Source organism: Enhydra lutris, unplaced genomic scaffold (assembly GCF_002288905.1).
Source record: "Enhydra lutris kenyoni isolate GAN:26980312 unplaced genomic scaffold, ASM228890v2 scaffoldscaffold5, whole genome shotgun sequence".
Classification (NCBI taxonomy): domain Eukaryota; kingdom Metazoa; phylum Chordata; class Mammalia; order Carnivora; family Mustelidae; genus Enhydra; species Enhydra lutris.
In genome coordinates, this window is record NW_019154089.1 from 42,177,828 (window position 1) to 42,200,244 (window position 22,417).

At 35.9% G+C, this 22,417-nt stretch overlaps 1 protein-coding gene across 2 annotated transcripts in view; it reads right to left on the minus strand.

Moving 5' to 3' along the window:
- The window catches only part of LOC111140944 (poly(ADP-ribose) polymerase family member 8), a 199,040-nt gene that overhangs the window by 63,999 nt on the left and 112,624 nt on the right, over nt 1-22,417 (minus strand). For both annotated transcript variants that reach the window (XM_022493215.1, XM_022493214.1), the window contains exons 9-11: nt 20,086-20,146; nt 19,538-19,628; nt 13,380-13,446 (exon numbers count right to left, since the gene is read on the minus strand). In XM_022493215.1, the coding sequence (XP_022348923.1) occupies nt 13,380-13,446; nt 19,538-19,628; nt 20,086-20,146 (219 nt within the window). The remainder of the gene's footprint in view (nt 1-13,379; nt 13,447-19,537; nt 19,629-20,085; nt 20,147-22,417) is intronic.

Below are 22,417 nucleotides of genomic sequence, written 5' to 3' on the forward strand. Positions count from 1 at the left end.
GCCACTAAGTCTAGGGGTGGTTTGTTATTCAGCAGTATGCAACTGGAGCAAAATGAGTAGATACAGTGTATGTGTGTGTGTGCACGTGGGCCCACACACATGTGTATCTGGTAGGGGAAAATACTGTAATTCAGTAAGTCTTGGCAAGATCTAATAATCATGTCCTTTGCTGTAAAAACTATCACTTGAGATATAACAAAATCATCCTTTAAGATAGTGGAAAACAAAAGTATTACTAAGATTTCCATTTTCAAAAATAGAAATATGTTGTATTTATAGTTAGGCTAAATTCATCAGTAATCAAAGGTGGGATAAGTAAACATTAAAACTGAATCCCAGAATCAGAAACATAAATAATTAAATCTAAGGGTAACCCAAAATACACCCTCTGAGCCCCTACTATAAGCAAAGTTCTCTTTTAGGTTTTATTTGCTTGTTTCACAGCAACTTGTCAACTTCTGAAATCTATACAACTAAATGTTGTATGTTTCTGTTTCCAAAAGTTAGACTGGCAGGGGCGCCTTAGTGGCTCAGTCGGTTGAGTGTCTAGATGCCTTCGGCTCAGGTCATGATCCCAGGGTCCTGGGATGGAGCCCCACATTGGGCTTTCTGCTAGGCAGGAAGCCTGCTTCTCCCGCTCCTACTCTCCCTGCTTGTGTTCCCTCTCTTACTGTCTCTCTGACTGTAAAATAAATAAATAAAATCTTAAAAAAAAAGTTATACTGGCAATAAACCATCTTTGTTAGGATGCAAGTATATTTAAATACCATTATCAAGATAGCTGCAATTATGCTCAGGATTACCAAATGAATATTCTGTTGAATGCACAATGCACAACTAATTCATATTCAAAATAATAAACACAGAAATAAAACTAACCTGGGCCATTTAAATACTGTGTAAGTGAACAGTGTAGTCGGACAATTATAGGTTCTGTTCGAATCACTTCCCAAGCCACAGCAATCTCCTCCTGTGCAAATATATTAAAAGATGAATTAATTTTATGGAATTCTTGATTTCTTTTTTTTCCAAAATGAAACTGTTTCTTTTTTTTTTAATTTACTTTGAAGAAATACAAAAATCAATAAGTCTCACAAATTACCTCAAGACCTAATGGTTTGGAGAAGAATGTCAAAGTATTCTTAATTTTTGCCTTCTACATAGGAAAATTGAAGTGAAAATTTAAGAAATAATGAAGTACTATAATAAGAGCCCATAAATTTCAGAATATATTAAAAGAACCAATGTAAAAATATATATATCATGCGTTTCTTCAACCAGTCATTGTATTTCTTTACAATCACTTTAACAAAATCAGCATATACTAATAATATGAGAAACGAATATTTAATTTTTTCCAACAATACTGTTGGAAAACAATAAATGTTTTTGAATGTATCAATCATACTGTATAAATTGATACTTACATCCAGAAAGCTAACATCAATATGCAGATCAATATCTACATCATCAATGGCTCCGTATTCCCTGAAAGCAAAGATTAACACTAATTTTTCCATTTTCCTTAAAAGATAATGTGTGCTCGTTTAAGTCAAAATTCAATCTCTCTTTTCCCTGATCTCTACAGAGAGCTCAGAAGTGAATGGGGACATGAATTAACTAATTTCATGTAGTTGGACTGTCATCTTTTGTGACTATTTATGCCGTCTAGACATCTATTTTTACGAACATGCTTTTGCATACATAAATTCAAGAACTGTTTGCTTCGTAGTTTCAAACATCCCCAGTTCTCTGTGGCAAATTCAACCATCCTCTCATAGGACCACTTGGTGTGCAGTGTGCTCTCTGAGAGGAAGAGCTGCTTCAAAGGCAAAAAAGGAGTTTCTTATGGGGGAAAGGGTGGAGAAAGAATTCACCATGACAATGATGTGCCCATGATTTTCCCTCCCGTGTTAAACATCACCAGCTCTGACTGGATCCATGGGCTTTGCCACTTAAATGTCATTGTGTTTTGAGAGGCAGTTCTAGAAATCTGATATATCAAAATTAAAACAAGTAACAACAGTTATGTGCCACAGGAAGACATTCTAGAAACCAACTTTTCTCCAGCCCTGGGAGTGCCATAAACCAGCATACATGAAAGAGCGTAAAAACAATAGTTTTCCCATATTCTCTAAATACACATGTCTGTATTTTTTAATATTTTTATGAGAGTATGAAGTTACAAATGCTATATACAGTGAGAAATAAAACTATACAGATAAGTGAAATGATACCAGGTAGCTGCCAATATTTATTAAGCACCCATGTGCCAGAAATTATTCTAAGAATTTTACATCCATGGGACCACAGTCCACTACACGTACCACTACTACCTTTAATTTATATACACACTGAGACCCAGAGTAACAAAGTAACTTACCCATCATCACTCTGTAGCAGAGCCAAGATTTAAAGACATACATCCTCTTTATTTATGCAGGTGATTAATCCGTTCAGTATTCAATCAACTAGCAATTTGCGGGGTCCTCATCATAGTCTTATGACGAGGATACTATTGCTATCCTCATTTGCAAACAAGGAAACTGAGGTTTAGAGAATTGAAATCAGATGCCAAAAAGTCAATGTCAGTGGGGGAGTCAGGCATTGAACTCATGTTCAATTTCAAAACTGTGTGTAGGACAGTAACTGGCACACAGTTAGTCCTCAATGACAATTTCTGTGCATTATGTATCAAATAATGCTAACATAATACAAAACTGTGGCAATTGTCTAGGGTTCAGAGAGGACACCTTTAATGATTAAATGGTTTTATGTAATTTGATGAATGAAGAAAGTGAAAGGTATTTTTTTTTATTCTTTATGTCTATGATACACAAAAAACAGCATATTAGAATGTAAGAACTCAGCCTCTGTGCTTTCTCCATCATCCCCTTAAAAATATATCAAAAAAGGGGTCCCTGTTCAGGTTGTCCCTCTTCCTCTGCCCCACCCCTCTGCTCGTGAGCTTTCTCTCTCAAATGAATAGATAAAAATCTTTAAAAAAATAAAAAATAAAAAAAATTTAGAGGGGGGCCTCAGTGGCTCAGTCAGTTAAGCATCTGCCTCCGGCTCAGCTCATGATCCCAGGACCCTGGGATATGGCCCAGTTAGGCTTCCTGCTCAGCGGGGAGTCTGCTTTTCCCTCCCCCCCTTGCTTGTGCTCTCTCCCTCTCTTTCAAACAAATAGATAAAAATCTTTTTAAAAAATTAGAAAGTTAATATATATCAAAACACTGACCACATTTTTACTATTTATGAAATTGTATTTTTTATTCTTTGACGGTAATATTTTTAGATTACATAAGGAAAAGGGATAAAAACTATTCACATAGGAATGGATTTCTAAAAAACATTGCATGGCTTAAAACATCTGTTATTACAAAGGATAAGAACACTTATAACCTTGTGCAAATTTACACATGATATGATATGCCAATTAGATTTTAAATACACCAATTTATTTACGAAATTATACAAATACTATGCCAAGAATAAGGACCAAGCAAATAAATCTCTCTTTAATGCCTCTGGTTCAGGGGTCAGTAACTTTTTCCTGTAAAAGTCAAGAAAGTAAGTATTTTAGCCTTTTCAGGCCTTTTCTGGTCTCTGTCACATATTCCTCTGTTTTCGTTTTTCTTTAAACCCTTTTTAAAAAGCAAACACTATCTGTATCTCACAGCCTTTTCAAAAATGGGCCCCATGACCCAGTGGTCATAATTTGTCAATCTGGAACATCAGCAAATTATTCATAAATATAAAAGTCAAACATGTTTTGTGTAGGCAAATTTAAAGAAAGAACCACTAAATGTGGTGATGAAGACCAATTACAAATGATGTTCAGTAGACATTCCAGTGGGGTGAACCTGTAACAAGTATGTGTAAACTTCTGCCTAGAAAGATGTTTGTGAGTGCAGAAATTGGGGACAGAAATGAATATTAAATAACAAGGGAACACTTAAATAAAATATAGGACACTGATACATCAGAAAAATTTTTTATCCATTACTAAAGAAATTGATATAAAAATATGTACTATCCAGAGGGATATGTTCCAAAATATACTATTTGGAGCAAGTAGATTACCAAAAATGTATGGAAACTGAAATGCTCTTTTTTAAATTAAATAGAAATAGAAAAACCAAAAATGTTTAAAAAAAAAGAAGAAGAAAGTATTTATTTATTAACTGTAGATTGTGGGTAAAATTTATTTTATAAAAAAAACCCCACGGTCTTGGGATCAAACCCCACATGGGGCTCCCTGCTTAGTGGGGAGACCGCTTCTCTCTCTCTTCCATGCTCATGCTCTCTCTCACTATCTCTATCTCTCTCTCTCAAATAAATAAATAAAATTTTATAAAAAATTAATGGGTTTTCTAAAAACATATCTCCTTTTTCTGACTACAAAGGTAATATAAGCTCATTTTGTAAAATGTCAGAAAAACATACAAAAGCAACTTATAATACTACCACTCAGAGATAATTATCTTTGCTTATATCTCATTCCATGTATTTGCTTTTATCTCATGCCATATTTTTATATATAAAAATTTGTCCTCCTCTTTCTTTCACTTCTTCTAAAATGAGCGTTTTTCTCTATTAAATATTCTTCCAAATCATCGAATTAAATGGTTGTATTTGTATAAATACAATTCTATAATAAAACAATGATAAATTATGGGGCTGCTATTGATTTTTTTTTTTTTTAACACTGTAAATATTGATAAAAAGTCCTCTGGATAAAAATTTATGTGCATCTGTCTTCTTAAAGAATAATTTCTAGAATTACTGCACAAAATAAATAATATAATTATATTTGGGAGTCTTGATATATGTCATCTAATTACTATTTTAAAAGGTTATAACCATTTCTAATCACACCAGCCAGGTTATCACAGTGACAACTCCCCACATTGTCATCATCACCAGGTGTTCGTTTGCTCTGGTCAGTCACTGCCAGTTTCCCAAGGGAGAATAACTCAGGTTTGGATTTAGTTACAATAGCCAGAGTGTGATGCAATCAGAGGCAGAAAGAAGGGAATCAGAGACAAGAAAAATCAGTAAGAACCTTACCCACAGCTATTTTCTTCAGAGATCTCCAGACCACTTCAGCAGAATTTATTATAAAGTTATGATCAGAATGTATTCTTTTAAAATGACATGTATTCTTTTAAAAAGTTTAATATGAGAATTTTTAAGTCTTCTTTATATGATTTCTTCAACATTTTTGTGGTTAGTGTTTTCCCAATTTCTAACACCGTCAATTTATTTCAACAACAACAGAAAGAAGGAAATTAAGGTTTATAAGTGCTCTTCCCCGCCACAGCAGAGCACAAAGACAGAACACAAACAGAATTTTAAGGAGGCAGAGGCATTAAAGGTTTGCAATTAACTGGATTCTGCAGGTGTAGATCTGTAAATAGTTACACTTTTTGTTTTTATGCCACACTTCAAAGAATTCACAACAGCGCTGCGTATATGCAAACCAATTTCCGTTGTGATGCCCTTTTTATATAATGCCCGTAATTTCACATTTCCCACTGCGAGATTACAAAGCGTGATTACAGTTTGTCCAGATGCAGTGACCCAGTCATCAGGATTGCTTCTATATCTGAATAACTTTCAGTTGCCCTGGATCTCATGAATAGCAAATGCAGAATCAAGTCAAAAGCCTGAAATATGAATGCAACTTGAATTGTGAAGCCAGATATCTGATTGTGTCCTGAATGCTGTATCAGGTTTGTAATAACTCAAAATAATTTCATGCACTGCCTATATTTATTCACTGTGAAAAGATTGCATCAAACTGAACCTGAATGCTTTTTCAAGATAAGGAGAACAACATAGAAATGATCTGATGTAGTTGTTACACCCTGGAACTGAGAAAAGATCGCTTCACAAATTTTTCTCCAGACATGTGAGCTACTCTTTGAATTAATGCATCTTGAAATCTGGTCATTTGATTTTGGATATTTATACGTAACCTAGTTCATTTAAGAACATACGTATGAAATGTATTTTTCTACGAACGTGTATTTTTGAGGGCACCATGTATTAGAATTCTTGGCAATTTTTTCTCCTAACTTTTAATGGAACTAATCAAGATAACACGCTCATTAGGGAGACACAACATCCTTGTTCACAATATAGTAAATGTTAGACCATCCCTGCTGGTCCTCCTTGCTCTATAAAACTACAGCTTATTCATTATACTGTCGTGATGTTTTATAACACCACCTGATCAGAATTAGCAGTGATTGTGCTGGTTATAAAAACATTATTAGATATCTAGCCTTCCCTTATTAACTGTCAAGGAAATTAAACATTATACACACATACATGAAATTCTACCACAGGTTCTTGGGAAATAAAATTATTGCTATTTAGTTATTTCTCGCATTCAGTGACTGGTCAGTTACATTTTGAGAAGAAATAGATTTTGTGAGGAAACACACACCTTCTATGACATCTGAAACTCCACAGCATTCCCTGTCTGTGCATGCCTACTCAATGTGTGTTTTTTGCTCAGTGTGGGAGAGATGTTTGTGAATGGGCCAAGAAATATGCAAACTCAGTAGTCAGAAATAAACCTTGGTAGATTAAAGCATTTGCAAGACTGTATCCAAAGTGCTCTGAAGTTTCTCTAAAAGGCAACAGGACTGAGAAGAATTTAAAAACTAGATCCAGATAAAAAAAGGAAGCCGAGATAAAAATTACACTGTATAAGAGATACAGTTGCTACAATTCCCCCTCCGCTGACAAATCCTTGGTTTGGCTTCAGGAAATTAAAGGCGTTGGGAATAGGGGTGACTGTCTGGGATCTGACATTCTGACGCTTTCGCCTAGGTTATGAGCCAGTATTTTCAGAAAATACTCTCCCCCCCCCTTTCTTTCTTCTAGGTGCTTCCTGGTTTTCAGTCAGACCATTATTCTGGAGGCTCCAGAAGCAGGAGTGGGAGAATCCATAGCTGGAAAGAACACTACAAATATCCAACACCAGAACTTTTGAGGAATGACGTACTTCAACGTAGGTTAAATTATGTTGCAGTGACAAACTTCTTCAACTCTCAGTGGTTGAACACACAAGAAAGATTTGTATCTCCGTAACGCTACACGTTTACCATGGACTTGGAGGGAGGAAGGGGAGTTGCTACTCACTGTGGTCACTCAGGGGCCCGGAGTGACAGAGTCCGGGGGAAACGGGAGCTCCTGCACCAGAGCTCACGCTCACATTTCACTGGCCAGAGGTAGCTGTGTCCACTCATCACATTAAAAGGGGCAGGGAAATAAAATGCTGCCAAATACCAGAAGGCAGGAACCAGAAGATCTGTAAGTAAGCCTACTGGTCACCACAAATGGAAATGCAGAAATCCTGATTTGTGTGGCTTTTTTCCCCTTCCCTCCCCTCTCCTCTCCTTTCTTTATCTTTCTCTCCCCTCTTCCCTCTCTCAAGGAAGTATGGGGGCCTGAATATAGTAGCATAACCTCCTCAACCTTAAAAACTCCTCAGTATTCCCTATCCTCCAGAACATACACTCCAAAAGGCCCTATTACAATTGTCCATCCATAAAAGGTGATCAAAATGCAAAAGATGGGGTGCCTGGGTGGCTCAGTTGGTTAAGCATCTGCCTTTGACTCAGGTCATGAACCCAGAGTCTGGGAATCAAGCCCCCATGCTAAGCAGGGAGTCTGTTTCTCCCACTCCCTCTGCCCCTCCCCCCTACTCACGTGCGCATGCACACCCTTTCTCTCTCTCACTCTCTCTCTCAAATAAATAAAATCTTTTTAACAAGTACAAAAGACTTACAATCTTGCAAACTTCCAACCTTCATTAAGCCTTAGTCACCATAAAAAGGCTAGAATATTACTCAGTAGCTTTGACTTTTAAAACAGAAGGTGGTATGATCATAAAGCAAAGGTTATTTCACATGGGCTAGACGTTTGAAATACTACAAGCAAACTGTCAGAATCATTTCATTCCTGACCACGTGAGAATTTTGTGACTTATAATTCCCCACACCTTTCTAAAACTATTAACCTCAAATTGTTTTCAGATGGCACTGATCATTTTTTTTTAAAGTAATGACTAGAGGAGAAAATTTATAATGAAACACATAAAACACCCTCACTTTGCTGCATGATTCAAGGCGAGACATGTTCATTCAGACTGATAAACTGATAGTTTATCCTGTTTCTCCAGATACCTAACTCACTTCAATACAAAAGCGTATGAACTGGAATTCTCATCAGTGTTTATAAGTATGGCTCAACACAGCCAGGATTCTGCTTTTGAATGATATGGCCACATAGAGCTGAAATTACCTCCTTCAGTAATGAACTGGCCATAAGTCCCCATTTCTATCTCCTCCTTCAACCTACTTTAAGAGGTTCTGTCTCAAGTGGGGCAATGCCAATTATTTTCATCTCTTACAGAGAACTTAGATGTGGTTAGCTGCCCTTCTCATTAGACATCACATTAAAAAAAAAAAAAAAGACACCAAATAGCCTACTATGCATATTGAGGTACTTTTGTTCTTCAAACTCCATTAAGTTCTTATAAACTTCAATTAAGTAAAAGAACAGCTAATTACAACAGTCTGTTTTCAACAGGCTTATAACTTTGTAAGGAAGAAGAGTCCAAGACCTTCTGCCTAACTACTTCTCTTGCCATGTGCCCAAGCTTCAGTATTTGATACTAGACAGTAAATTCATTTGTATTTATTTCAAGTAAATCAGACTAGTCTTACTGTGATTCATACTTCACATCATGAGGCCTCTGGGAGATTCTTTATTCTGGAAACATCCTCTGTAGCTATAGAAAGTCTAGAGCAGGCAAGAACATGGCTCATATTCAAAAAGATTTAAAGTGAATCAAAACTTATAAGTGAAATAGGAAAGGAGAAAAAAAATCAAAGCCATTTATGACTTTCAATATTTCAGTTGAATGAACTTACAAATATTTATCTAATTTTAAGAGGAGATAAATTATCAATAATTTTATTAATAATGGAAAACACTAATAGAGATGATCACTGGTACTTAAATTCTTGCTGAAGAAACAAAAAAATTGCATATATATATATATATATATATATATATGGCAATGTAATTACAGCTTAACATGGAAATATGTGTTTAAGAAAAATCCTTATAAATGCTTATAAAAGCAATCAACATGTGCTAAGTCAATCCCCAAAACAATAGGTAGTGCAAATTAAAAGAAATTGAACTTACTATATTATATGATTAACTTTATCCCAGTCTTTTTTTTTTTTAAAGCAGGGGAGGGGATTAAATTACTGTGATCAAAGTTTCAAGTGGTCAAACAAATTTTGTCTCAAGTTAAAAAATTAATCATTGTTTTGGACCACTTATGGATAAGTCCCTACTGCCTTCTTCATTTATTCATTCTAACACACTTATTGAATACCATATCCTCTACCCAGGAGCCACAGTAGAGATCAACTGAGAAATAATTGCAGCCAATCTGCTAAAACCTTGAAAATTGCAAAGATTTGCTTTTCCAAGTATAATCCCAATCACTCTCAGTCCACAGCAGCCCACCAGAGCACCATGAGTAGGACAGACAAGATCTGTGTCTCTAGCCCCAAATTACTGAGGGGGCAGGTGGTGGTGAGTTTGTTTCTGAAGTTAAAATGAAACCGTTGATAATGATCAATTATAGCTGTATTGTATTTCCCAACTTTAAATATTTGTTGGCTCTCTGAAAATCTCTGAAAATCTAGATTGGTTGGCTCTCTGAAGAACGTCCATGGAAGAGAAAGTAACCAGATAATGTGAACATCTTTCATGGATGCCACTATAAACGATCCAGAATCCATCAGCCCATATTTCATATACTCCCTGTGCTGTATTAAGTACCAAAATATAAGCATGATAAAAAACCAAAACAGAACAAAATAAAGCAAACCGACAAAAAAGCACACGGTCCCTGCATTCACAGAATTTAGGGTCTAGATGGGGAGAACTAAACCAATAATGATAAGACAGGAGAAGTTGAGAAGCATAACCAATGAGGTGAAAGCCAAATGCGATGGGAGTCTGAGGGCAGAACCACCAGTCTGCACTGGAAATTCAGAGGCGGCGCTGGAGAAGCTGGCCTTTGGACTTTGGCTTGAATAAAGACACCAACGGGGTTATGAGTGAAGCCCTCACTGGTAAGCAAACAGCTTGTGCAAACGCCCAAAGTCAAGAGAGAACAGAGCGCGTCTGGAGAAAGGGGACAGTTGTGGTTTGGGTGGATGAGGCGGGAACCGATGTCAGGCTGGGGTTGGGGTCTGGAATTCCAAGGCAACGTGGAGGCTGCCCTTTAGGCAAAGAAAAAGAATCTGAAATAATCAGATCGGACTCATGGAGGGAGACGAGGATAGTGACAGGAAAGAGTATCTTTTTTAAATTAAGGAGAGAAAATGGTAGGTAAGGATACTGGGGTTTTCTGAATAATTAAAAATGATACAGAATGGTCTTTAAATTTAACACCAAATTATATATGAAGTGACTGCAAGATAAAATACAGTATCAATCAAACAAACACTGCAAATTTATGTCTTTTGTTCCCTTTCTTTTTTGGGGGTCAAATCACATCCCAATGTGATCTGGAGACCAGTGGTTATGCATTATTTACTTTCATTGTTCACACGATGTGTCCATGATTTATGACTGACTGCATGGGCCCAGCTAGCCAAGTGTATTAAGGAATTGATTACGACACTACTTAAGACTGATATTTTATCAAACTAACTCTCCAAAATAACTAATTTCTTTCATGCATCAATGTACTCTTAAACCACATGTACCAAAAACAAAACCAAAAAAATTGACACAGCCAGAGATACACCATTTTGCCTAAGGAAAAACACAGCAGAATGACTCAAAAAATTTCAAATATAGCTAAGCCCAAGAATATTTCCACTTAAATTGCTTAACAGAAAATTCCCAATGACTTACCAAATCATTTTAATTTTTATTCCAGAGAGATATTGATTTACCTGAGAGAAACTGCGTGCGGCCCGTATATCTCTCTCACTGCCGACAAATCAGCCTCAAGCTGGGGGTGCTTGTGCAGTTCCCCGTCATAGTTCACCTGGCGAAAAGAGATGGTTCAGAAATGACTTAGGGGTGAAGAGAATCAAAAGAATCAAATGCAAACTGTCTCTTGAGCAGGTCCCCCTGCAGGTTCTGCCATGGACATCGTCTCTGTCATCTTCATTGAAAAATACAGAGAATACAGCAGTATATTCACTAAAGATCGTAGGTTCGCTTATGTCCTATGTCTTGTATAATTTATTATGTTTGAAAAGTAAAATTAGAGGGGTGCCTGGGTAGCTACAGTCGGTTAGCCATCTGCCTTCGGCTCAGGTCATGATCCCAGATCCCGGGATCAAGTCCCGTCTAGGGCTTCCTGCTCAGCGGGGAGCCTGCTTCTCCCACCCCTTCTGCTACTTCCCCTGCTTGTGCTTTCTCACTCTCTCTGTCAAATAAATAAATTAAAATGTTAAAAAAAAAATTAGACTACTTTGATGTGAGAAAAAGGCAAATGTTAAAAGAGACTAAAGTAAGGGGCTGGCAGATAACCTGAAAACTTCTAGACTGAGTATCTGTCCTGGAAAAAAAAAAAAAAATTTACTTCCCCTCTGCAAATATTAGCTGTGTAAACAAAAATCAAAACTAGAATTTTTTTGCATGATTAAAGTTTAAAGTGCAACACTGGTTAGAGAATTGTTAGGAAAATACATCACGGCTAGAAAGGCACTCTTGAACAAACTGAGGGTTAATGGGGGGCAATTCCACTGGAAAAGCACACTTAATCCTAGTGCAGAAAAATAAGAAAAATTTTAAGTGCTTATAAAGAAGCCACATGGCATTCTACAATGTGCTAAACATATGTTGTAAATTTAGTTTTAGAGATGTGCAATTCAGAACATTAAGGGTTTATTATCTAATTTTTATATATTCATATTTAAACCCAACACTGGGAATTTGCAAGAATACTCCCGTATCTTAATTTCCTTTCAAATGTGATCCACCTATAACTCACATTTGCACAATGTCAAGTCATAAAAACTTAAGACAATTCTAGAGCTCCATAATATGTACAACCCTTTATAACACACACAAGCTTTCTCTTACATCAATAATCTCAAGTAAAATGACCGCAATACATTCTCTATGTAGTAAATGAAATAAAAATTTCAAAGTACTTTCTCTTAGAACATTGCTCAATAAAGACTAATGTCTGATGCCTAATTTAAATTCATTAAAATACAGGTGAATGCATGAACTGAATCATCGTGGAGGGTGTAAACCATGTGTTTAAATATATAATAATCTAATGATAAATTTAAATTGAAGTAAAATTTGTATATTCATAAGGATAAATAATCCTTTAGGAATTCTCCAGTAATACAAATTCTTTTTTTTTTTTTTTAAGATTTTATTTATTTATTTGTGAGACAGAGAGAGAGAGCACAAGCAGGGGGAGCAGCAGGCAGAGGGAGAAGCAGGCTCCCTGCTGAGCAGGGAGCCCGATGCAGGACTCAATCTCAGGACCCCGGGATCGTGACCTGAGACGAAGGCAGACACTTAGCCGACTGAGCCACCCAGAAGTCCCAGTAATACAAATTTTTATAGCTGATGTATATAGTATAGGATTTACTAAATTTAATTTTAACTATACGCTACCATGTTTTAAAAGTCATTTTGACTGGAGTAATTTTATGCTCATAAAATATAAATTAATTCATTGCATTAGACAAGGTCTAAAGAGGAAATAAAGGGTTTATTTAAAAAAGGAATGATCATTTTAAGAGTGTAAGCAGAGGAGCTAAGCACAGTGCAGTCAGGCAGGGCCAGTGGTTGTTGACTGTTACCACCTCTAGGCCCCAAGAACAAGCAGAGGTAAACTGTAATGGAACCCAGTAAGAAAGAGAGTTATGCATAGGCTATGGCCTAGAGCAGAGAAGAAAGCTTCATTTGAAGGGCTAGTCAACTCAAGGTGACCTCTTAGGGTGGAAATCAAAGGCAGTAAATACTCCCTTCTTACACTGTTTCCTCCTCTGTTGGTCACCTATAGCCACAGCGACACATTAGAACCTGCACCCACACAGATCAATCTCCATAGGCAAGGGCAGGGAGGGAAGAGACTGGACCTGGGCAGGCAAACAAGGACGGCGGCTGCTTCAAGTGGGGAGCTCTGCCCGCTACACTACTGATGCAGCTCTTAGCCTCAGATGAGTTCCTCTCCCGAGGCTCTCACTTCAAAAAGCTCTTTTGATAAGAAACAGGGGAAAGGAGTGAGCAAAATGAGAAATCAATTCTTTTTCAAAGAAATTTATTTTTTTTTCCCTTGGGAAACTTACTTTTTCAGCTGATGTCCCAGTCCAAATCGCTCTTTTGTAGAAATCTGAAAGACATCAACAGTGGGCACTGCAAAGGAAAAAATAATCAGTCGAAATGTGGAGCTGAAATTTAACCATCAGCCAGGGAAAAGACCAAAAAGGAATATATATGATACAGTACATTATGTACACATACATAAATATATTATACATTTATATATTATATAGTATGTAAAACGTATTTATACACACATACATATTTTAAAATAGCATACACCAGTCCTATACATTGCTATTTATGCTTCATATATATATATATATATATATATATATATATATATTTTGGAGATCATTCTTGGTCATTAGATACCATACACTAACATATAACATATGTGCATATAAGATTATCATATGTATAATGATGAAGAATCGCCAAAAATATGTAAGTGTAAATAGCAATATGTAGGACAGTTTGTACATGATTCTGTAAGTGGAAGAGGCATGTTTGTATAAACAAAACACTCTTTTTTTTCTTTTTGCAATAAAACAATGGATGATGAGATATAAGAGACTTGCCTTTCACTAGGGGGCCTGTCATGTATTTTTATCAGGTACATGCATTTCTGTAAGCTAATAACTATGATGTTTATGAATTTAATAATCTCTGAAAAAGTCACTCACCATTCATTCTTCATGGGTTTATTAAAGAATATCTATCTGAGTGTCCACTGTGCCAATCATTATAGATAGAATGGCAAAAAACAAAACAAAACAAAAAAAACCCCACATACACAAATATCCCTGTCCCCATGAAGCCTTGGTCTAGTGGAAGGAGACAAACAAAAACCAGACAGATAGACTACCACATGGTGGTAAAGGTTCTGGGGAAAAATAAAGAAGGGAAAGGGTCTTGGAGTAAAAGTTACATGGGAAAAATATGTTCCAGCACTTGATAGCATGGCAGAAGAAAAAAGTGTCCTATCCAGGGGAAATCACAATGGCACTGCCCCTGAGGGAGAAATGTGCCTCAATATTCTAGGAACAGCAAAGAGACCAGTGGAGCCACAGAGCAGTGAACAAGGTATCACTTTAGAAGCGGAGATCTGAGAAGGACCACAGGTGTGGCAGCATAAGATCTCTGTAGAAAACAAGGGGAGAAGTGGGAAAATCATTCAGGAACTTATTAAAGTAATTGGCAAGAGATGCTGTGGTCTGGATCGGTGGAGGTGGTAAACCGTCTTGTTAACAGGACATTCTCAGACCACACATGTCCCATATTGGAAACCAAACCGGCACCCTCAATTTCCTCACTCCCTGGGTTGGCTGTTACTCGGGGACACAAACACTCCACTCATCAAAGAAAATTGGTGCTGGAATCATCAATCAGTTCCTTTTCCAAAAGCATTCCAATCCATAGGTACAGACTGAGGAAATGAGTGGACATCACTCAAATCCCTCCTGTCCCAAACCTAGGGCTACAGAAATTCAAAAATGAATAAAAAAATCCTAACATCTTGGAAACTCAGCAGATTTTTTTTTTTTTTTTTTTAAGAGAAAGATGACAAAAGTGGAACTTGCTATGCTCTCTTGGAAGATTTAAGAAGACACAATTTCTTCCCAGGTAGATGGAAAAAAATAACTGGGGAGATGGAAGCAGAGAAACAAAAGGGACCTGTTTTTTTTAAAAATGCAGAAAAATCCAAAATGCACTAGAAGAACTGAAATTATTACTGGAAGAAACTGTATAAGATGCATAGAGAGAGAGAGAGAGAGGGAGAGTAAAGAGATATAATAGACACAAATATTTACCCAGGATATATAAATTATTCCTAGAAATAAATGATACAAAGACCAAAACTCATTCAGACTGTGAATGACTAGAAAATAAACATCAATATTTTACCAAAAGGATAAATCTTCTAGGGAAATGTAAGTTACAAACACTGACTCAACTAGTAGTATAAAATCTGGATGACCTAAATTATAGAATATACTAAAAGAGCTAACAAGATGGTACTTCCAAAAATGTTCCAAGATTCAAGTGATAAAACTTATCATTAAATTAATGAAATTAATTATTACTATTAATTAACTTGAATGTATTCAGAAGATGTTAATAATCAGTGAAACTGGATGCAGAGTGTATGGGGACACGGAGTACTACCTTGGCAATTTTTCTGTAAATCTAAAAATGTTTTAGATTAATTTGTATAATTTTTTTTTGAGAGATAGAGTGAGAGAGCGTGTGTGTGTGTGTGTGTGTGTGTGTGTGTGTGTGTGTGTGTATGTGTGTGAGCAGGAAGAAGGGGCAGAGAGAGAATCTTAAGCAGACTCCACACTCAGTGCAGAGCCTGATGTGGGGATCAATCTCATAACCCTGAGACCATGACCTGAGCGGAAATTGAGTCCGACGCTTAACCAACTAAGCCACCAGGCACCCAATTTTTATAAAAATTTCCTCAAGTAATAGCTTTCTGATAACTAATGATCAGTTAGAAAATAAACTGGAATATAAAAGTCCCATTAAACAAACAAGTACTCATGAATAAATTTAGCTATACTGACCTCATGCAGAAAAACAGAAAACAAAAAACACAGAACAGTACTGATACCTAAAACTAAAAACAACAAACAAGTCTTCCTTTAAAGGAAAAGTGAATATAAAAATATCTATTCTTCCTAAATTTATTTAAAAGTTACCTTAAAATAACCAAATAATTCCCCAAGAGGGTTCATTTTTTAGGGACAAGAGACTGAGGAAGAACTTGACAGAATGTGCTACAGAAACATTTTCGTGTTTTAAAAAAAGATGAAAGTTATTCGATTTTTCCTAGTCTTTCATATAACATAGGTTGGGAAGGCAGTAAGTGAGGGATGCTTAAGATACATGGAAATGATTCTAACACTGATCACATACATGTACAGGTACCAATGATGAGATGATTTGTACAGAAAAACATTTTTAATAATGTTGGTTATTTATCGCATTAAACCAAAAGCAGCCTTGCCCTTCAAATCAGAAACTAGGCTTATACAAGAGCAATTCTGAAAAAATACATAATAAGAATAATCATGTCTTTTTATTTAAAATGTATTTCCTCATATACAAGGAAAATAGTCCTTATCTTTAATATTAAAGTGGATAAGGAGGTGTATTTCTTTAATTCTTATCATTCCTGTTCACTTACAGATATTTTGTCAGATTAGCCCTGATCAAATATTATAGCTCAAATAAGTATTATTCATACATTTCCAAAACCTAGCAATGAATTTTTTCAAAAACAGATGTTAACTAGGTCAGTTTCAACCTTGGATTCTTCATAAAACTTGCTTGAGGTGAATTAAGACCAAAGTGTACCCATTGAAAATATATACATAAAAAATAATATTAAGGAAAAAGAGGGAAAAAATAGCCCAATAAGTACACATAACAAAGCACAAGCAACACCAAAGTAGATGTCTTACAAATGAACAAAATTAAAACACGTCAGACACAAGCTAGCAGAGGTTTCTAAAGTATTTTTACCTTTTTGGGGGGGAACTATTATGACCCCATAAACTTATAGTTGGTCAAGTTTGTCTCATTCACAAAATCAGAGTCATTCTGAGGTTTGAAAAAAAGAAGAATCCTCATGTTTCCTTGGTTTATAAACTATTAGGTAGGCAAATCAACCAATAGAAATGAAAACAGAAGGACTAAATTATGGATGAGTTGTAATACCAAAGAAAGTGTACCAAATAATAAAATCATCTAAATGTGAATTAGAATATAGTTATTAGAACATTTACAAAAAAAATTTACAAAACCATGCAAATATAGCAAATCTTTAGAGACACTGAGAAGGAAAATCTCTGCCTAAAATTCAAGATTATATTTAAAAAATGAGTAACAGTGGTAAGATTACATAAAAGCATGCCACATTCTCATCTCACACAGATGGAGTAGTGTGAGTAGAAATGAACTGACCCAATTTTGTTCCTAACCCTGATAATTTAAAAAAAAAAAAAAAGTTCAAACATAAGAGCTGCTCTTTCTTTTAACCACAAACAGAATAAAACCAAATGGTCACGTATCAAATCCCTAAAGAAAGAAAAATAATTAACCATACAGCACAGTATTTGGGGGAACAGCAAAAACACATATAACTATAAGCTGGAATATTGTGCAGATATTAAATTTATTCAATTTCTGAATATTTAATGACTTGAGAACAGTCTCATGACATAATAATAAGGTGCATAAACTACGCAGTTCAGTGTCAACTTTATGAAAATGAGCCAAGCGTGCACAGAAAAGAGAAACACCAAACTATTTGCAGGTTTCTCACTATAGAGGGATTTTGAGTAATTCTTTTTCTTTTTTATTGCATTTCTATACATTTGAAATAATCACAATAAAAATATGTAACATCTAGTTGTCTTTGCCTGGCATTAAATCATAGGCTTTTATATTAAGAGTTGATTATTTAAGTAGAAATCATTATACAAAAATAGAAAAGAGGTGACTCAACAGAAACTTTTTCAAAATGAGAAATTTTCCTAAGTATTTCTTTTTCTTTTTTTTTTAAATTTTATTTATTTGAGAGAGAGAGAGTGAATGAGAGAGAGAGAACATGAGAGGAAGAGAGGTCAGCGGGAGAAGCAGACTCCCTGCTAAGCAGGGAGCCCGATGTGGGACTCGATCCCAGGACTCTAAGATCATGACCTCAGCCGAAGGCAGTCGATTAACCAACTGAGCCACCCAGGCACCCTTTCTATGTATTTCATCAGCTTGGAAGGTCAGGGATTTTTCTCATGTAAAAGCTAATAGTAGACATAAGTTTCTTAAATGCCTAAAGAAAGATGCGCCAACATCACAGTAAAGGATGTGTGAAGATGGCCATGACTACAAGAGGTGCTATCTATATCCACATCCCTTGATTCTGGGTGGGTTTTCCAACTGCTTTGAACAATACAATATAGTGGAAGATTCACTGTGCCTTTTTCCAGGTGGCATCCACAGCCTGTCTCTTGCAACACTTGCTTTCAGACCCCAGTACCCATGATACAAGAAACCCGAGCCACATGAAAAGGCCATGTGTAAGGTCAACACTCAAGTTAAGGGGCCGCAGCTGAGCTCCAAGATGACACACACATCCACTGCTACCCCAAAGTTCTGCACCTTGAGCATCAGACCTAGCAGAGCCTTTAGTCGACATAAGCTCTACCTACCATCTGACTTCAAAGGCATGGGCGACTCCAAGCAAAAACTGCTCATCTGAGCTCGAAGAACAGTTAGAGATGGTAAGTGGTGGTTTTAAGCCACTAAGTCTAGGGGTGGTTTGTTATTCAGCAGTATGCAACTGGAGCAAAATGAGTAGATACAGTGTATGTGTGTGTGTGCACGTGGGCCCACACACATGTGTATCTGGTAGGGGAAAATACTGTAATTCAGTAAGTCTTGGCAAGATCTAATAATCATGTCCTTTGCTGTAAAAACTATCACTTGAGATATAACAAAATCATCCTTTAAGATAGTGGAAAACAAAAGTATTACTAAGATTTCCATTTTCAAAAATAGAAATATGTTGTATTTATAGTTAGGCTAAATTCATCAGTAATCAAAGGTGGGATAAGTAAACATTAAAACTGAATCCCAGAATCAGAAACATAAATAATTAAATCTAAGGGTAACCCAAAATACACCCTCTGAGCCCCTACTATAAGCAAAGTTCTCTTTTAGGTTTTATTTGCTTGTTTCACAGCAACTTGTCAACTTCTGAAATCTATACAACTAAATGTTGTATGTTTCTGTTTCCAAAAGTTAGACTGGCAGGGGCGCCTTAGTGGCTCAGTCGGTTGAGTGTCTAGATGCCTTCGGCTCAGGTCATGATCCCAGGGTCCTGGGATGGAGCCCCACATTGGGCTTTCTGCTAGGCAGGAAGCCTGCTTCTCCCGCTCCTACTCTCCCTGCTTGTGTTCCCTCTCTTACTGTCTCTCTGACTGTAAAATAAATAAATAAAATCTTAAAAAAAAAGTTATACTGGCAATAAACCATCTTTGTTAGGATGCAAGTATATTTAAATACCATTATCAAGATAGCTGCAATTATGCTCAGGATTACCAAATGAATATTCTGTTGAATGCACAATGCACAACTAATTCATATTCAAAATAATAAACACAGAAATAAAACTAACCTGGGCCATTTAAATACTGTGTAAGTGAACAGTGTAGTCGGACAATTATAGGTTCTGTTCGAATCACTTCCCAAGCCACAGCAATCTCCTCCTGTGCAAATATATTAAAAGATGAATTAATTTTATGGAATTCTTGATTTCTTTTTTTTCCAAAATGAAACTGTTTCTTTTTTTTTTAATTTACTTTGAAGAAATACAAAAATCAATAAGTCTCACAAATTACCTCAAGACCTAATGGTTTGGAGAAGAATGTCAAAGTATTCTTAATTTTTGCCTTCTACATAGGAAAATTGAAGTGAAAATTTAAGAAATAATGAAGTACTATAATAAGAGCCCATAAATTTCAGAATATATTAAAAGAACCAATGTAAAAATATATATATCATGCGTTTCTTCAACCAGTCATTGTATTTCTTTACAATCACTTTAACAAAATCAGCATATACTAATAATATGAGAAACGAATATTTAATTTTTTCCAACAATACTGTTGGAAAACAATAAATGTTTTTGAATGTATCAATCATACTGTATAAATTGATACTTACATCCAGAAAGCTAACATCAATATGCAGATCAATATCTACATCATCAATGGCTCCGTATTCCCTGAAAGCAAAGATTAACACTTATTTTTCCATTTTCCTTAAAAGATAATGTGTGCTCGTTTAAGTCAAAATTCAATCTCTCTTTTCCCTGATCTCTACAGAGAGCTCAGAAGTGAATGGGGACATGAATTAACTAATTTCATGTAGTTGGACTGTCATCTTTTGTGACTATTTATGCCGTCTAGACATCTATTTTTACGAACATGCTTTTGCATACATAAATTCAAGAACTGTTTGCTTCGTAGTTTCAAACATCCCCAGTTCTCTGTGGCAAATTCAACCATCCTCTCATAGGACCACTTGGTGTGCAGTGTGCTCTCTGAGAGGAAGAGCTGCTTCAAAGGCAAAAAAGGAGTTTCTTATGGGGGAAAGGGTGGAGAAAGAATTCACCATGACAATGATGTGCCCATGATTTTCCCTCCCGTGTTAAACATCACCAGCTCTGACTGGATCCATGGGCTTTGCCACTTAAATGTCATTGTGTTTTGAGAGGCAGTTCTAGAAATCTGATATATCAAAATTAAAACAAGTAACAACAGTTATGTGCCACAGGAAGACATTCTAGAAACCAACTTTTCTCCAGCCCTGGGAGTGCCATAAACCAGCATACATGAAAGAGCGTAAAAACAATAGTTTTCCCATATTCTCTAAATACACATGTCTGTATTTTTTAATATTTTTATGAGAGTATGAAGTTACAAATGCTATATACAGTGAGAAATAAAACTATACAGATAAGTGAAATGATACCAGGTAGCTGCCAATATTTATTAAGCACCCATGTGCCAGAAATTATTCTAAGAATTTTACATCCATGGGACCACAGTCCACTACACGTACCACTACTACCTTTAATTTATATACACACTGAGACCCAGAGTAACAAAGTAACTTACCCATCATCACTCTGTAGCAGAGCCAAGATTTAAAGACATACATCCTCTTTATTTATGCAGGTGATTAATCCGTTCAGTATTCAATCAACTAGCAATTTGCGGGGTCCTCATCATAGTCTTATGACGAGGATACTATTGCTATCCTCATTTGCAAACAAGGAAACTGAGGTTTAGAGAATTGAAATCAGATGCCAAAAAGTCAATGTCAGTGGGGGAGTCAGGCATTGAACTCATGTTCAATTTCAAAACTGTGTGTAGGACAGTAACTGGCACACAGTTAGTCCTCAATGACAATTTCTGTGCATTATGTATCAAATAATGCTAACATAATACAAAACTGTGGCAATTGTCTAGGGTTCAGAGAGGACACCTTTAATGATTAAATGGTTTTATGTAATTTGATGAATGAAGAAAGTGAAAGGTATTTTTTTTTATTCTTTATGTCTATGATACACAAAAAACAGCATATTAGAATGTAAGAACTCAGCCTCTGTGCTTTCTCCATCATCCCCTTAAAAATATATCAAAAAAGGGGTCCCTGTTCAGGTTGTCCCTCTTCCTCTGCCCCACCCCTCTGCTCGTGAGCTTTCTCTCTCAAATGAATAGATAAAAATCTTTAAAAAAATAAAAAATAAAAAAAATTTAGAGGGGGGCCTCAGTGGCTCAGTCAGTTAAGCATCTGCCTCCGGCTCAGCTCATGATCCCAGGACCCTGGGATATGGCCCAGTTAGGCTTCCTGCTCAGCGGGGAGTCTGCTTTTCCCTCCCCCCCTTGCTTGTGCTCTCTCCCTCTCTTTCAAACAAATAGATAAAAATCTTTTTAAAAAATTAGAAAGTTAATATATATCAAAACACTGACCACATTTTTACTATTTATGAAATTGTATTTTTTATTCTTTGACGGTAATATTTTTAGATTACATAAGGAAAAGGGATAAAAACTATTCACATAGGAATGGATTTCTAAAAAACATTGCATGGCTTAAAACATCTGTTATTACAAAGGATAAGAACACTTATAACCTTGTGCAAATTTACACATGATATGATATGCCAATTAGATTTTAAATACACCAATTTATTTACGAAATTATACAAATACTATGCCAAGAATAAGGACCAAGCAAATAAATCTCTCTTTAATGCCTCTGGTTCAGGGGTCAGTAACTTTTTCCTGTAAAAGTCAAGAAAGTAAGTATTTTAGCCTTTTCAGGCCTTTTCTGGTCTCTGTCACATATTCCTCTGTTTTCGTTTTTCTTTAAACCCTTTTTAAAAAGCAAACACTATCTGTATCTCACAGCCTTTTCAAAAATGGGCCCCATGACCCAGTGGTCATAATTTGTCAATCTGGAACATCAGCAAATTATTCATAAATAT